Source organism: Ambystoma mexicanum, chromosome 2p (assembly GCF_040938575.1).
Source record: "Ambystoma mexicanum isolate Mex_15411 chromosome 2p, UKY_AmexF1_1, whole genome shotgun sequence".
Taxonomy (NCBI): Eukaryota; Metazoa; Chordata; class Amphibia; order Caudata; family Ambystomatidae; genus Ambystoma; species Ambystoma mexicanum.
Window position 1 is genome coordinate 1,348,853,098 of NC_090923.1, and position 17,494 is coordinate 1,348,870,591.

Genomic DNA, 17,494 nt, shown 5'->3' on the forward strand with positions numbered 1-17,494 from the left:
CCTTACAATAGAGTGCTGGAGGGGTTAACTAGTATCTCCCCATGTCTAGAAACTCATGTAGCAGTCAAATGCTACCCTTTGCTATCAAAATGGCTGATGGCAGTGGTTTTACATCAAACTACCATGATTTTTCCCGACCGCGAACACCGGTAGCTAACAATCGTGGGAGCCATGTTTTTCAAGATGGTGCCTTAAGCCCCTTTGTTTAAACAGGTCCCGGTCTTCTTTTTTCGAAAAGGTCCTTCTAGTGTTTGTCTCTGCGCGCCAAACTAGGTTTGGTCCCTTTGTTTCTATGCCTTTGGCGTGCTTCAGGACTGAAGACCACCTCTGGCGCCTGAGTGTCTGGGGTGGGCAGGAAGTGAGAGAGGTGCCCGAAACTCCCTGTACTTAGTCTCCTAGGAGACCCAAAAGCACTCTGGCGTGATTGGCTGGCTGGCTGTCCAGCAAGGACAGCCACCCTGCTGGGCGAGTGGCAGCTAGGCTGGAATGAACGGGAAAAAACTGTTTAAAAGGCGAGTCTCTTGGCTTGGAAGGCAGAGTCGACCACTGGAACGAAAGAACCGAAGACGAGCTGGAAGAGGACGGCTGCTGTAACTACTGGACCGTTGGTTTTCCCAGTGGAGCCATGCTGCAGGTCCGAATCGCCACGTTCATCTCGACAGAGAAGCCACTTCAAGGAAGACTTCTTCCTTGAGTCACTCATAAGCCACCTGGATATCATTCTCGGAGCTGATTAGGATTAACCAGGGAGACGGACACCAGCTTATGTGCTTGAAGAAACAGAACCTTTCTTCCGTGAACTACTTCTAAGAATTGTGGCAAAGACTTTTCTGTTTTAAATAACAGAACCGTTTTTACTTATACAAGACTCTAGCCCATTGACTTTGGCCTACCTATTGCATTTAATCAACTCCTCTGGTAAACTCAAACTATTTGCACTGTTTTAAAGTAACTGTATATTCGTTTTATCAACTTATGCTTTTTTGCTCCAACTTCAATGCTATTTGGCTCCGACTTCAAGGGCGCTCAACTGATTAGTATTCAGTATTGTAGTAAAATGTTTGTGTGATATTGGTGGACCTATTTAATGAATGCTTTATAAATGATTGTGTAATAAATTAAGAAATGTTTTACCAAGGAACATTGATTTTAAGTGTCTAGCTGAATACTTGTCATTGTAGACCTTTGTGTAACACCCTTACAAGCTCACATTCCCTCTTGAGATAAGCCTGGCTGCTCAGCTCGCTACCAAAAACTGTGTGGTACAGATTTATACCAAAAGGTTGATTTTGCTTACACCTGTAGTCCTAGTTGTGTGTAGTGGTCCCAGAGGGTACTGCATACAAACTTTGCCTAACACGCAATACTGACAAATAGATTAAATGAAGTAGGATAATCTATTTGCTGTTTTATAGGGTTAACAATGGAGCCAATCATAAGGTTAGAAAGTAATAATGGTATAGTAAAATGAAATATCTGCTGTATGCGGGACCAAATCTTAGTCCAAAAAGTGTGTACACATTTACAATTGAAAATTAAATGAAGAAAATCAGCATTAGGTTCATGACATGACCAACAATTGTTGGGCGAATTATCCATGGTCTAGGCAATACTTAGGGGTGTGAGGAAGGCGCCCTGTGATAGATGAAAAACAAAGTTTGGGTAAGATTAGCAGGGACAGACGTGGAGCGACATTTCCAAATTTGGGTCCAAAGGATTGGGGTCTGTTGAAGGTTCCAGTCTGTCTCCCAAAGTCTGGCTGTGCTTTTGTGTAGTAGATTGGGTGGGGGAGGATCATTTAAGAAAGTATAACATTTGGCAGCTGTAATAGAGGGGTTGCTGATTAAGAAAGTCAGAAACGGGAAAGGGGATTTTTGGGACAAAGGCAGAAGGGAATTAATCAGTGATTTGATCAGGGATGTATGAAAGGGGAGATTAGATTGAGGAATATTGTATTGCTGACATGTAAAAAGGGGATCTCTACCGAATTATGAAAAAGTTGTTTGATTAATTTGATACCTGAGGAATACCATCTATAAATAATAGTGGGGTTGGATATGGTAAACCAAAGGAATAGGTCATCCAAATTGGTTTTAGCGAAAGAATTGGTAGGAAGTTTATTCCATGTAGAGTTAAGAAAATGGAAAGTAGGAAATGAGGTGGGGCCAAGAGGAAGTCACTAAGAAATGAGAAAGGGATAGAGGAGAGATAAAGCTGGTTTCAATATTTACCCAAAGAGGGGCAGTTTCGGGTTGGGATTCAACATTTTTAAAATAGTTTGTTGTTTTAGAATAAAGGCTTTATGGTATAATTGGAAGTTAGGTAATTTAACTCCACCTGAGTGTTTAGGGAGTCTTAATTCACTGATAGCAATGCATGGTACTTTATGATTCCATAAAAACGTTAAGAAAAAGTGATTCAAGTTTTTTGTAGAATGAGGAGTGAATTGCAGTGAGGATCATAGACGAGAGAATAGAAAATAATGGGGCTAATCATCATTTTAGGTGCATCAAGTCGTCCCCACCAGGACAAGAAAAGGGGGGACCATCTTAAGACCATTTCTGTAACTTTTTCAATTAAGAGGTTGGTGTTGAGCGTAATAGTAGTGTGTATATCTTTAACGATTTGGAGCCCAAGATATTTAATATGAGAGGGTTGCCAAGACATGCCGAATAGTGGGGTATTGGTAGGCTTACAGGCATTGGTGAGAGGCATGACCTTAGATTTATCAAAATTTAACTCGTAACCAGACCATAGAGAAGTGGTTTATAATAGTTATTAAGTGTGGGATGGAGGATGCAGCGTTAGAGAGACCAAGAAGAAAGTCATCAGCATAGGCCGAAAGTTTGACCTCAACATTGTTAATGAAGATGCCTTAGATGTTGGAATTAGATCTAATGCTTTGTAGGAGAGGTTCTAGTGCAAGATTAAATAATAGGGGGCAAGAGGGAAAGCCTTGACGGGTACCTCTTCATTTGAAAAGAAGGGGAAAGAGAATTTTTCTAGTAGTAGGGGATGAGTATAGGACTTTGTAGGTCATGGTATGTCCCGTATTATCTGCCAAGAGAGCCCTTTACGGGGGAGCATTTAACATCGCCCAGCAACAAGAGGAAGGAGATAACAGATGGCTTAAGCTGCTTGAAGGCAAAAATAAAAAACTAATCTTCACAATTGTTCAATTCTTGATTGACATTTTAGAATATAATCTAAACTGAAGTGTTGTTCTTGTTTTTGTCTTGTTGTCTGCACATTTCTTAAACGTTGTAAACTAATGAAATGTATATGAGAATTCAAATGAAAAGTTTATATATAAACTATCATTTTAAATAAAAAATAAAAAAAAATAGGACTTTGATCAAGTTAATAAAATGAGGAGAAGCCATGCCAAATTAAGGATTGAAACATAAAAGGCCAAGAGACGATCAAAAGCTTTCTCAGCATCCAGGGCTAAGAGAGCGAGAGGATCATCTGAGTTTTGAGAATGAGCAAGCGTGTTGAATAAGCGTCTAGTTTTGGAGGAAGCATGGTGATCTTTGATAAAAGCAAGACTGGTCAGAGTGTATGAGCATAGGGAGGTATTGCTCTAATCGTTTAGCTAGGATTTTGGCGAATATCTTGGAATCAGAATTAGTAAGAGAAATGGGTCTGTAGTTTTTAACTAAGGAGGGATCTTTATCAGGTTTAGGAAAGAGTATGAGGAGCGCTTCACCTCTAGTCTATGGCCAATGCCTATAGGTAGGAGATAAAATGAAAAGGGAAGACGACATTTTAAGCAACCAGTAAAATGATCTAAAATTCCCTTAGAACAACAATGACACCACACTAGTGTAGACCCTCTACAGCACAGTGCTAAAATAATACAAATGCACATATCCAAAAGGCCTAATTTTAGAAACAGTTATCCCTAAAATATACTTCAGGGGAAATATTAATTCCAGTACAGGTAGAAAGTTCTATAGTAATCAATGTGATAATCAATTGGGGCGTCTTCTTTAATGGAGGAAAGTCTATTGTACGCCACAGATGCAGATTCCATGACAAACAACGCAGTTAGGACCAGAGGAGTCCTTAAAGTGATCCAGAGGTCAGAGGGCAAACCAGAAGCCCCAGAAGAAGATTCAGCAGAGCAGGAGGACCCTGCAATGCAAGTCATGGGAAAGACGGTTGAGACCCACTTTCAATGAAACTGTATTCCAAACCAGAGGCACGCCTAAGGGTTTTGTTAATAATCACCCACCCCAGGACCCAGAGGTGGGTTATCACATCAGCAGTTTCAGCAAAAATGGCTCCAGCATGGCTAACCAACCCAGTTAAGTACGGGCTTCTTTCCTAGGGGTGGTTTGCAGGATCCAGTGCTCAGGGGAGACGGCTCTCACAACCCAGAAAGGAACAGATTGCTTTCCCACAACATCTACCTTCAGGCCTGAAGTGAATAATCAAATAATCCGGCGCTGAAGACTCAGGGACGATGAATGAACCCATGGAAATGGCTCCTGGTGTCTTGGTTGAGGGAAAAGAAAATAATTTTAAAAATGAATTTCAAAAAGGTGGCAGTGTTAGGCAAGATTGGATGCAGTAACCCTGTGGGAGACTACACCAGCCTTGTCCTCTTGGCAATAGGCAACCCAACCTTTGGTATAGGTCTGTACTACACAAGTTGGTAGAGTGACTGAGCAGCCACACTTATCTCAAGAGGGGTCAATGTGAGCTGTAGAGGTGTAACAGAGATTCACATTGACAGGTGTTCAAGTAACACTCATACTCAAGGTTTCTTATTAAAATAATTATTTATTAATTTGTCAGTTTTAAAATAAGCCTTCTTTACAAAGGGCAATATGTAATAAGAAAATACACTTCAAAAATACACTCCTTCAGTTTCAATTAAGTAAGTAGATACCCTTTTGGGATTGTCACAATCACTTCCTACACCGAGGTGACTTCAATTGTTAGGAAACTGTGGACATTGACATATCACTTTACACTTAAAGGCAATACTGGAGTTATGGTAAAAGGAACATGTTAGGGAAGGAAACAATGGTTAACAAGTTTCTCAAACAGGTAAGCACTTTAGAATCCCCAATGAAATATATGTTAACCCTTTCCCAGCTGTACAAGTAAATTATGTATGACTTTTTGGAGGGACTGATAAACACAAAGTCAGAAGGTAAGAAGAGTCTTCAGGGAGCCAGGACAGCCAATGTCAATTGAGCAAAGTCCAGGGAAGCTGAGGCACTTCTTGAAGACAGCACAATGTTAAAGAGTTTTTGTTGTAAAAAGAATCACTGTTGGGCCACAAGCTGGGAGGCTTGTGAAGAGCAAAGATGCAAGCAACTCTGCAAAGGGCAGCAAATGCAAGTCTCCAGAGAGAGCAAGCAAGCTACACACAGGAGTTAAGTACCACTAGTTACACAGTACCTTGAGTCTGGTGAAGCGCGTTGCGGTGGAAAGGGCGAGGTTTGAGGGTGTTTTTGGCTGTATGCTGCTACTGCTGTGTCGTGTGGAACTTGCTACTTGATACCGGTTTCTTTTCTATAATTCAGCATTACCCAGCAGGCTTCCGTGTATACGGAGCGCTGTGTGCCGTGTGCTGTTAGAAACTCTGAAGCTTCAAAAGTGAAATGGACTTTGACTCTGACTTTGCCGTGAGACAATTGAACACGGCCCCTCTAATGTCATCTCAGGACCTGTGACACGCCCACCAGGAAGTGAGGATACATAACAGGAACTACCTGCCCTTGCGGCGTAAAGCCCGTCGTGGTGGAAAGGGCGAGGTTTGAGGCTGTTTTTGGCTGTATGTGCTGGGCCTGTGGCATACGGCACAGGCAAACAGTGAGAGGAGCTGGATGTCGGAAGTCTGTTCATAAAAGACAAACTGTAGCCATCCCGCTACTGAGATAGAGGAGTGGGAATTCCGATGTTCGTTAAAGGAAGGTAAGGAGAGTGGGTCTGGCAATTCAGTGAAATCTGGAACGGCAGAGTGTTCAGACATTGTAGACGTGTGCCCCCTTTTCCCTCCGCTCAGCTTTAACTCAATTCCAATAGCCCCCCATTTAGATTGTGGGGAGACGTAAGGTCACTGCACTTGGCCGTGGACATATGGAGTAGCCAGTGGAGGAAGCTAGGGTAAAACTCATATCCTGAGGATTGAAAAAAAAAAACAAAAAAAAAACTGGAAAAATCAATCAAAAAGAAAAATAACAAATCAAGGGAAAGAGGTAAAAACAACTAAAAATAAACTTCGAAGCACATTGATAAAGGTTGTTCTCAGGTGCCCAGAGTAGGATGGTCCTACTCGGAGCAACAGGAGGTCTCAGTGATCTCAGAGGACAAAGAACCACAAGACACACAGGCAAATCAGAAAGATGGGGTAGTCGAGCCTATTGAAGGAGTGGAAGATGGCCAGCCAATTCAAATCCAGGCACAAATACATACTATCATGAGCCCCCCATAGACCCCATCACTTGCCAGGGCAGGTGACACGGAGAATCAGCCGATAATTCAATCCTGGAAGCAAGGACTAGAGTATACAGTCACCCCACAAAAAAAATACAAAAGAAAAATGATGATCATTTTCATACAACGAAATCCAAAAGGTATGGACGACTAGGACCCCTTGCATTTGGCGTGTATACCAAATGATCAGGAAGAGGCCATCTTGGAGAACCAGTCGATCATCAAGGAATCATCATCCCACCAGAGAGGCCCTCAACGATTAACGTTAAAAGGCACCTCAATAGGTCAGAGAAGGGAAAGAGTGAACAGTGAGACGGAGGATGACGACACTCAAAAAGAAGATAGAGACCTGACCACCTCACCAGATCCATTGCAAGCACAGACCAGCTCCCTTAAACAAGGAACGTCTTGCTCAAATGAAGCCACAATTCCAGCATTACATTTTTTTCTAAACTCTCTGGTTTCCATTTTTGAATTACTAAAAACTGAAGTGCAGGTTCAAGCAGGGATCCTTTTAGAACTAACTAAGGAAACAGCAATTTTGGACTCCGCATTGGTGGGCTGTAATAGCATTATCAATGCCATCCTAGTTCCGATGATGAAGGATATACGCTTGGAATTGGCCAAACAAGGACTGGACATTTCAGCCATCCAAACAGCAATGATGGCAAGAAGGAAAGAAGAGGAAGAAAACAAAATATTCCTAAATGTGCTGTTAGTTGAAATGAAAAATGGACGGCAAGCACAAAGGGGAAAAGAGGGAGAAGACAAATTTGAGGAGCTAAACCACACTTTTGATGATACGCCCTTATCAGGGTCGACCCTTGAGGATTCAAACATTTGGCTAATGTAGTGGATGGAGCATTGGAAGAGGAGCCCATCTGAGAGGAACAACATCTGCAGCCAAAATAAATGGATCAAGCACAACAAACCATGATGGGTATGGTATGGACCTTCACCAACTAAAGGGAAGAAGGAAAGAAAGGAAGAGTGAAACAAGGAAAAAGAGAAGAAGCAGGGCTGCACTTCTTCAAGGTATGGAAGGAAAGAAAATAAAAAAGACAAAACAATGGAAAATGTAAAAAAAAAAAAAAAAATCAGAAACGAACAGTTTTCTGAAATCCGTCCTAAAATCGCCAACAAAAAGGATACGAGAGTAAGAACCACCCAGTAAAGACTCATCCACGACAGAGGAAGAATATCAAGAAGAGTACAAAGGTGAGGGGGAAAGCAAAAAATAAAAGCACCCTGAAATATAAAAATAAATGTCACGAAGAAGATCGTGTGAATGACATTGAGATCAAAAGTATAAGTGTTGGCCTCCAAACAGTGCAAAGAGTGGGAAAGGACTATCAAGAACACAGAGCCCAGCGCAAAAGAAGATAATGAGGCCAACGCAACCGCTCCGGAGAAGAGCACTCATTGCCGGCCAGTAATATCACCGCAACTCATCCGCCCGATTGCTCCAATTTTTCTAATGAAAAAACGCACTGCCATGGAGACTAAGGTATCTGAAAGCTCTTGGCAGCTCTAAGGAGCCCGAGACTAGAATAAGTCCCTGAAAATAGCACCAATCTTCCTGAAACCATTGACCTCATTACAGGGGAAAACATCATGGATTGAGGAAATCAAACTGGGGCAAGGTAAATGTACCCTACTCGAACTGAAGTCCAATGGAGGAGGAAAACTATCAAATGGGGAGGCGAATGAAATAAATACGCCGGCCAATCATCAAGAATTGGAACAACCAATGGGGAGAAATAAGAGCCAAGGAGAGTCCACAGCGGCATTCGCGATGCCAAAACTATGGCTCAGTATTTCGGACAAAAACAGGAAACACAAATCACTTTGTAGAAGTGCAATTCTCTCATATTTCAAGGAAATACCTGATCTCTATCTTCTGAGCACCCGGAACATTGAATCTGTACGATTCCCAAGTAATCCATTCACAGCAGAAGTAGGGCCGACTTCGAGAGAGGCTTGGGAAGAAATAGTGAGTGCTTCACCAGAACTGGAGACAAAGGGCCTCACAGTATCATCTATAAATGCCCCCATTATCAACCTCCACAGCGCCACATGCATCAAAATGGCTCTATAAAATAAAGCCAACCTGGGGAGAGCGATAAATCAGAGGGCAATCAAGGAGAAGAAAGAAACAACCTAAGTAACTCTCAGGATAAAGCTTTTGCAATGCTCCCAGAGATCCTGACACGTTCTGCTGAAATTGGGAGTGGGGAGTCAGTCTCTTTAGGCAAAAGGGGTTGTCTATGATAAGCTGGAATAAGCAAGGTTCCAACACATTCTCCGCTAAGGAAATGAAAACCCAGCCTTTTCGGAATACCGACATTCTCCTTTTTCAAGAGACTTGCCTGGTAAACCCAATTACAATCGAAGGCTATACATTTTACTGCTTACTCGCCCACCAAAAAGCTAAAGGCGGGCCATCAGGAGGCCTGTTAATGGCATTTAGAAATGACACAATAAGAGACTCAACAGTGATCTTTGAAAATAAGATCGGCATACATGCCAGCAAGATAATTATGAACCCAAAACCTTCCTTAGAGGTGTACTGGGTAAACATCTACTGGAATCCAGCCTGCGGCAGCCTCCAGATCTTTCAGGACACTCTTGTCATCACTGCTAGAAAAAATCTAAACCAGCAGTGGAAATGCCCGAGTAATATTACCAGGGGACATCAATGCTCAATGTGTAGCGTTGGATAAAAACCCTGGCAAATACGAGCCTTGAAAAATATCGGTCACAGGGAAAACATGGGTAGAATTCTTAGCAGGTTGGTGCCTGAAAATGGTAAACGGAAGCCTGCCAGGAGACAACCCAGCAGCCCCTACCTGATACAGAGGGAGCTCCGCCTCGACAATAGACTATATATTCATGTCAGTGGATCTCTTTACATTAAAAATCACACTAAAGATATAGCAAGGGGGCGGAAGTGATCACGCCAGACTAGATCTACTGTTCTCAGACATTACCCTGGATCAACAGGCTAAACAGGGCGATTCTTACTCACTGAGGAATGGTAGGTTGCGCCTGTGTAAGTACAATAAAGAAGGGGACGTCTTAAACAAAAGACTGTTAGAGATCCTAGATAATATTAAACAGGGCTTCAGCAAACCTGACCAATTGAAGACATATCTGGCAGATAAGTCTTCTGAGTAATGGGGGTAGTAATGGAAGTAAACAAGTGCATCGGCATATGTATGACGAGGCGACCAGAAAGGAAAAAAAATACTCAATCAGAAATTGAGGCAGTTGAAAAAAGCAGGCCTGAGCAGAGAAGCCTATGAAAAGGAGTCCAAAAGAGCCTCACAAAAGTATAAGCAGTGGTCCATAGACAGGAGGATGTGGCGACTACAGCAAGATGGAGAGCACATGTTGAAACTAGCGGGGAAACAATGACACTGGGGGATTCTGGTAAGTGATGCACCGCCTGGAAGGCAACCCAGATACTGCACTATGTAATTTGGTCCCAGAAAAGAGCTGGGTGAGGTCTATAGTAGATTTAATTACCAAATCTTCCAACGCCAAAGCGGCAGGGCCAAATGGTTTAACTTAGCAAGTATTAAAAAAACAGCCTTTACTTTGGGCCAAAATACTATCTTGGCTGTTTAATGAGCTCCTAGTAAGTCAACAAATCCCTGCATCATGGAAGTCAGCTATTATTATTCCACTGTTTAAGAGGGGCGATTGACAACAACCCACAAACTACCGGCCCATCGCTTTATTGGATATTGAGAGCAAACTATTTATGAAGATCTTATTGAAGGAGTTACAGAGGTGAGCAAAAGAAAACAAATCCTCTCAAAACATCAAACATGTTTCCGAAGTGGACACTCAACAGCAGTAAATGGACTAATACTAAACATCCTAAGCAAAAAAACATTGGTCAAAGGAGAACAACAGCTATATGGAGCCTGGGTAGATTTCTCAAAGGCATTTGACCATGTTAATAGAACCTGCTTATGGACAAAACTGAAGAAATGGGGTATCCCGGAGGGACTTTTGTCTATGCTGGTATAACTGCACAAGGATACGCCCATCAGGGTGCGGCTAGATGATGAAGGACACCTGTCAGATCTAAAAGGTTGAGAGAGGAATATGTCAGCGTTGTCTGGGCGCCCCCCTATTTTTTTACTTTTATTTGGCTGACATGGGAGAGGAACTGGAATCATCGGCACTTGCCAGTTCCATAATCAATAGGTGTAAGATCCACTGGCTTGCATACGCCGATGATGTGGTCCTTTTAGATAAAACCCTGATAGGGTTGCAGCGACTCTTGGGACAGATTGGACACCTATGCAAAAGAAAATGACATAGCTATAAACCCAAAGAAATCAAGGAATGTAGCTTTCAAACATGCACTCAAGAAAATAAACTACCCAGATTGGAAGCTCGGGGGACAGAGTATCCCAAAAGTAGAGGATCTCATTTACCTGGGTTACAAAGTCTACACAGCTCCTTCACAGAGGAAGGTAGGACAGGATGTGCAATTAAAAATCTCCCATCTTGTTCCTCAGATGAAAAAGATTGCATCAAAATTCTGCACATTTTCGGTTATGCCACTAGTCAAATTCTACAAAGCCAAAGTGGTTTAAGTGATTTTGTATGGGCTAGAAACAAAAACATGTCTCTGGAATACAGCCTGGCAAAGGCTGGAGGGGCTTGTCTGGAAGAGAGAATTAGGCCTACCATCTAGCATCTCAATGTCTGCCCTTAGAGTCGAACTGGGTTTACGGTCACTTAAAGTGCAAGCTGAATGGAAATTGATCTCCTTCTTTAGACTCATAATTACAGCTCAGAAGGATACCCTGTTTTTTGATCTCAAAGCCCATTTGGAAGTGAAAAAAATACTTGCAAACCTGGAAGAAAGATCTCTGGGAAATCTGAAAAAAGCAGGCACTGTCTTAGAGACGCTCTTATCAAACCCAGTAAAAGCAAAAAAACACCTGGAAGAAACAGATTGGACAGGGACAATTGACAAGATGCAATCTCAGACCCCAGAAAACTGTTTCCGAAAAGCAGAAAAAAAACGGAGTACTGGCTCATTACCTTTTGAAATTCCCAGACTGGAGGATCAGAATGAACTTACTCAGAATAAGGCTCAATATAGCTTACACAGGAGAGACTCTTTGAGTCATAGGAAAAGGGGAAGAGGCAACTGCCCTGTGGGACATCTGTAAAATGCCCTCTAATCAGTCGCTGAACAACTACCGATGGTCTGTGAAGGGACATGGCCAGTGATACACTTATTCTTTTCAAGATTCGGAATCAGTGGCGAGTCCCACATCCCAGACATGTTCGGGGATAGATTAATTTCCGGTCATTCGAGTTCCCTAACAACAGCAGTGGTGAAAGTTCTCGAGAAATTTGACATTTTGATGTTTAAGAAGGCATCAAATGATTTTTTAGCAAAATCTGCATGAGGAGACAAACCATGAATAGTAGAACAGTAGTCAGTAGGACTATTACATTGGTTTTGTTAATAGATCCCTCATAATCATGTTCCTTTTTTATATATTTAAGTGTTTTTTTTATTTTTTTTACAAAATATAAGCCATCAAGTGCTTAATATTTTATTTGGGTCCCTAGGCATAGCATTGGATAGCTAATCCTGATGACTACAGAAAGAAGTTTGGAATTATATCAAACTCCTTTTTTATCTTTTAAAACTGTATTATTAGATTGCTAAACTGTAATGGAACTTCCCTTTTGTAAAAAGTTTTCAGTAACCAAATACAATAAAAAAAAAAAAAAAGAAAAAAAAGAAAAGAGGGTGGACATCTGGGGACTCCTGCACTTTGGTGTGAAGGTCAAATCAGCAGTACTTTGCGGTTTCAGCTACTCGCAAATAGCACCACTGCGGTTCTTGGACACCTTGTGGACTTTCCTTGCTTCTGGGGTCTCAGCACTAAGTTGAGGTGGCTCGGGCTTGGATAGTCCTGCTTCGAGAGAGTCCAGAGGATATTCCTGTAGCTCGAGTCCGGCTTAAAAGCGATGCACTCGATTCTGGTGTTCTTGTCCCCTGGCACTCTGTTACATCAGCAGCGAAGTAGTACAGCCAGCAGCGAGAGGGGTTCCAGTCAAGTTAGTCTTGGGGTCAGTTGGTCCAACCAACCAACCAACCAACCAACCAAAGGGAGGAAGTCGTCCTTTCCGGGCTTCTCTAGTCAATTCGAAATTTGGAGCGTCAGCACTGCAGCAGGGCTTTGGTCCAGGAGGGTACAACAAGCTTCTCTTCCAGTTCCTTCTTCGGGTCCTTCGTCCAGTGGCCGGCTCTGCCTTCCTTGCAAAAGACCTTGCCTTTTATGCAAGTCTCTCCCATTCATTCTCAGCCTAGTTGTCACTCACACAGCAGGGTGGCTGTCCTCGAAGGACAGCCAGCCTGCCAATCACCTTTGGGTGCATTCCTGTAACTAAGGAGACCAAGCACAGGGAGTTTCGGGAACCTTCCTTGCTTCCTGCCCTGAAAGACACACTGGAGCCAGAGGCGGGCTTCACCAGTGCGTCCTGCCAAAGACAAAACAAACCAAGGGACCAGTCCTGGTTTGGGCGTAGAGTAAATCTCAAGAAGGACCTTACAAACAAGAAATGGCGAAAAAAGAAGACCAGGGCCATTTTGACAAAATGGGCACCCATTGGTGCAATACTGTAGCTGAGTATTCAGCGTGCGGTAAAAATGCACAATGGTAGGAAAATTATATTAATTCTAATTGCAGTAAGGGTAACATAAAACTGTTACATGAGAAGATAGACCAAGGGGATACTAAGTAACCCCCCCAGCACTCTATGTAAGATAGTGTGTGCTGGGTCTACAAAGAGAAAAAGCTAAGTAAAGTCAATTTCACTTTACTACTCTTGGAAACAGTAGTCTATCCAAGAGAAGGTATGTAAACCTTAGCAGAAATCCAAAGGACTACTCTGACACTGCACTGAGGGTGCTGTGTGTCACAATACAAAAAGATGATGCCTATGGAGTTTGTCAGACTCCAAAGCCAAAAGAAACAATGTTCAAATCAGATGAAAATACATAATAGAGTGGGAAAAAGGTCTCACTCTCTCCAGGATAAAAATTAAAAGTCCTAAAGTGCAGCACAAGAGCTGGGGGTCTCTAAGGTAGAAGGGAATTAACACAGAAATTAGATTTCTCGCTAACATGCAGCAAAGCAGAAAACGATCCCAGGAGGACGCTATTGGCTGGAGGCACCCTTGTACATACCAAGCATCAGATCAGGTAGGGCGTTTGTGTCCCGGCACCCTCTAGGTGAGGGTGGCGACGCACATCCAAGTGTAAAGTACTGGCGATGCAGCAGCAAGCAGCCCAGAAAACGATTCAAACCTATAACTTTCGATACAGAAAAAGTGGTGAGGCAACAGGAACATTCAGGAAGCCTGGATTAACCCTCGAGAGGCAGAAACCCCAAACCACTACACCAACAGCACATGTCCAGACCACTACACCCGGCTGATAAAGCCAGGTAAGGGTTAAACAGCAAAAACAGCAAGAATCGTGGATAACTCCTTCAGCAGGTCGGCAAACCTGTTTCTTTCAAGTAGCAGAACAAACGAGCAAGGGAGGCGGGGACCAGGCAGAGGCTTAGGTCTATTGTAAAAAGGGGCAGGTCCAAGGCTGTGCCACCAATCAGTAGAGGGTGCTGGGGGCAAAGACTCAGATGAACAACTATACTGGCTCGTCAGTAGGGGTGTCACTCAACTTAGACCACCCCACAGGCCCAAACCAGTTTAAAACAAAATGGAAGGCTGTTATGTTGGCTCACCTCGTGGTTGCCTTGAACAAAGAGCCCAAAAATTCAAAATGGCTGAGAGCAGGATTTTTAAAACATGCATTGAGCTAGCAATGCATTAAAATGGTGTGCACCCCTGGTGAAGCCAAAACTAAAATAAAGCTGCCACCAACCTACTCCCTAAAACCAATGTAGGACAACAATTACCCTAGGGCAAAAACGTTATGCCCCTAGGGCTGGGAACCTTAGGGGCATCCTAGTACCATAAAACTTATAAAAGTACTGCAATGGCTGGGTGACTACTGGATGAGTCCCGCTAGCCATCCAAAAGCAGACAGTGATTCCAAAAAATAAAAAGGAAAAAGCAAAAAGTTGAGGGTCTCCAAAAAAACAAAGTGCCCTTGAATCACCAAAAATACGATTTCTGTTTCAGCGTCTGTGATCGAACAACTGCTCTGGAGCTATTCCCAATAGGCTGGAAGCATTATATTAAGGCTATAGACCACATTTTTTTCACATTTGAAATGAAACCTATAAACAAAGTATGTATTGATACATGTGGGCGTGAAGTACTTGGCAAAAGAATACACTTTAATGAAACAAAAGGATTGGCAAACTCAGTGCTAGGGTCATTTAAAGCAATAACAATGGCTATTTTTAACAAAGATTTTCAGTAGAACAGAAGCCCTTCAACTGCAAATCGTCCTACCTTGTAATAGATGTTTGGTTTGGGTTTGTTGAGCCGAATACCTACGGATTCCAACTCCTTTTCTAACAAAGCCCTGTAAAGAAGTGCACAATTAATTCCAGGTACAGCTTGGAGTTCAATGTCACTGAAAGAACCAACAACAAGCACCTAAGCAGGGCTATACTAAAATAAGTAACAAGCACATTTCATGAGGTTGGGAACAAAATAAGACATTACAAATGGAGCATTGTTAGGGAGAATTCTCAGAAATGTGCCAATTCCTTTCACCTTAGAGACCCCCCAGCAACTTTGCTGGATTTTGAGGACTTGATTTTTTACCTGGAAAGAGTGAGCACCTTTTATTCCCACTCTTATGTATTTTGATGTGTGTTTTACTCTTGTGTTCTCTGATTATGGAGTTTTAGATAACTCCATAGGCATCATCTTTTCATGTGTGTTACCCAGCATCCTCAGTGCAGTGACACAGGGGTGTCGTTTAGACTTCACAAAAGTTTAAATACCTTCTCTGGGATAAAGTACTGTTTTCAAGATAATGTAAAGTGAAATTGACTAGTCTTTTCCAAATTCATAGACCCAGCACACACCATTTTACAATGGAGTGCTGGAGGGGTTACATGGTATTCCCTGTGTCTAAACACTCATGTAGCAGTGGTACTGGTTTTACAAGGAACTACCATGATTTTTCCCGACCGCGAACACCGGTAGCTAAAAAATCACAGGAGCCATGTTTTTCTTTTTTTTCTTTTTTTTTTTTATAACTTTTTTTTATTAGTGATCAAGAGATACATAGCTTGGTTACATCACTACCACAATGCAGAAACTTCAAATTAAATACATATCGTACAAACAGGGTCACACAGTATCATCGTCCTCTGGGATCATGTCACACAGGTACATTCTGAACGGCCCCCATATGTCTTTGGGCCTACACATCGATGGACGTGTGATGACAAACTGCTCTTCAGCTTCATTAACATATGTCAATTCCTTAAGAAACTGTTTCATAGTGGGCGGCCCAGTACTCTTCCACTGTTGTAGAATGCATTTTTAGCCACTGCACACAAAACATTAAACAGTCTTCTGGTTTTTTCAGAACATTTGCCTAGGTCTCCAAACAAGTATTTCTGCGAGGTTAGTGCAGGGGGGACTTGTTTTATTTCCTCTAACATCTCTGCCACCTCCTTCCAGAAACCCGCCACTATCGGACATCCCAATACATATTGGTTGTGAGTAATACATATTTGCCTTACCTACTCCACCTGCGCCCCTTACCTGTGCACTCAATCTGCTCCCTTTATTACCTTACCGGCATCTGCTATGTGTCCCAGCCACTGCATTGGATGATAAGGTTGCTTAAAACATTCGCAACAGTACGCCACCTTTAGTCGGACCTATGTACTCTACATTCTGGTAGACATCTCTACTATCCACTCTCCTCAGAGACAAATCACATTTATGTGTTCGTTACTAATGCATCTGAACTTGTGCCTTTCTGCATCTTAATCAACTGCCTTTTTGGCTCCCTCTGCTAAAATCGAATCTAGGTATCCAAGTATCTGTACCCTAATACACTGCTAACGCGGTTACTGCTGCCTTACTTTCTGTGCACGCCACTGAATCTACGGTGGTCACTGTTATTATTGTTTAGCATTGTGTGCAATTGCCTACAACAGCATTTCTACCTCAACCACCGTTTTTGTAGATCTGGTAGGCATCTGCTTTTAGACTGTATCAGGCCAACATGCCCTCCACCCTCACTACTCTGTTTGCAAGAATACTGCCCACCCTACTCTACCTCACACGGCACACCGGTGGGACAGCACCAAATTACACCACCGCCTCCCTCCACTACCCCAATCTTCACAAAACCATGACAATGCCATCCGCTGCTCACCACACCAACCCTTACCTCAACAACCCAGCCTTATGGCTCCAACACTTTGCTTCCAGACCTTCACCAAACATACCATGTTCCATCACCCTGAGAAATGCCAGACTTGGCTCGCGACTCACGCACGCCTCCCATCACTCTGTGCATCTTAACAAACAGCCTCTGACCTTCACCGCATCCACACACTTGAAAAACCCATTGTCACCTCATCTCAACCTCCCTAACACTAGCAATATTAAGGGTGCATTAATCAATGTCAGATCACTCACGGCTCACGCTCTAGAAGTGGCTGACCTTATTCTTCCCTCGACCTCGACTTTATGGCTATCACCGAAACTTGGTTTCACGCAGCCTCTGGCCTACTACTCTCCCTTGCCATCCCTCCAGGTTACAACATTATCAGACACAATCGTAACTCTAACCAGTCCAAAGGTGGTGGCATTGCCATCATCCATAAAAATGCTCTAAACTTCCTCCTCTCCTCTGTGCATCACTTTTCCTCTATGGAAGCACTGACAGCCAAACTAGCCGTCACTCCTAACCACTCTATCACCTTCCATCTACTTTACCGGCCACCTGGGTCGCTATCCACCTTCGCTGAGGACCTCTCCAACATCATCACTCATAACACCAAAACCAAATCCCAAGCCTCGATATTAGGGGACTTTAACCTGGGCCTCA

The 17,494-nt window shown here is 42.8% G+C and overlaps 1 protein-coding gene across 1 annotated transcript in view; it reads right to left on the reverse strand.

Moving 5' to 3' along the window:
* DRG2 (developmentally regulated GTP binding protein 2) overlaps positions 1-17,494 on the reverse strand; it is a 322,437-nt gene that overhangs the window by 149,996 nt on the left and 154,947 nt on the right. The window contains exon 6 of the mRNA XM_069645707.1: positions 14,923-14,995. Coding sequence (XP_069501808.1) covers positions 14,923-14,995 — 73 coding nt within the window. The remainder of the gene's footprint in view (positions 1-14,922; positions 14,996-17,494) is intronic.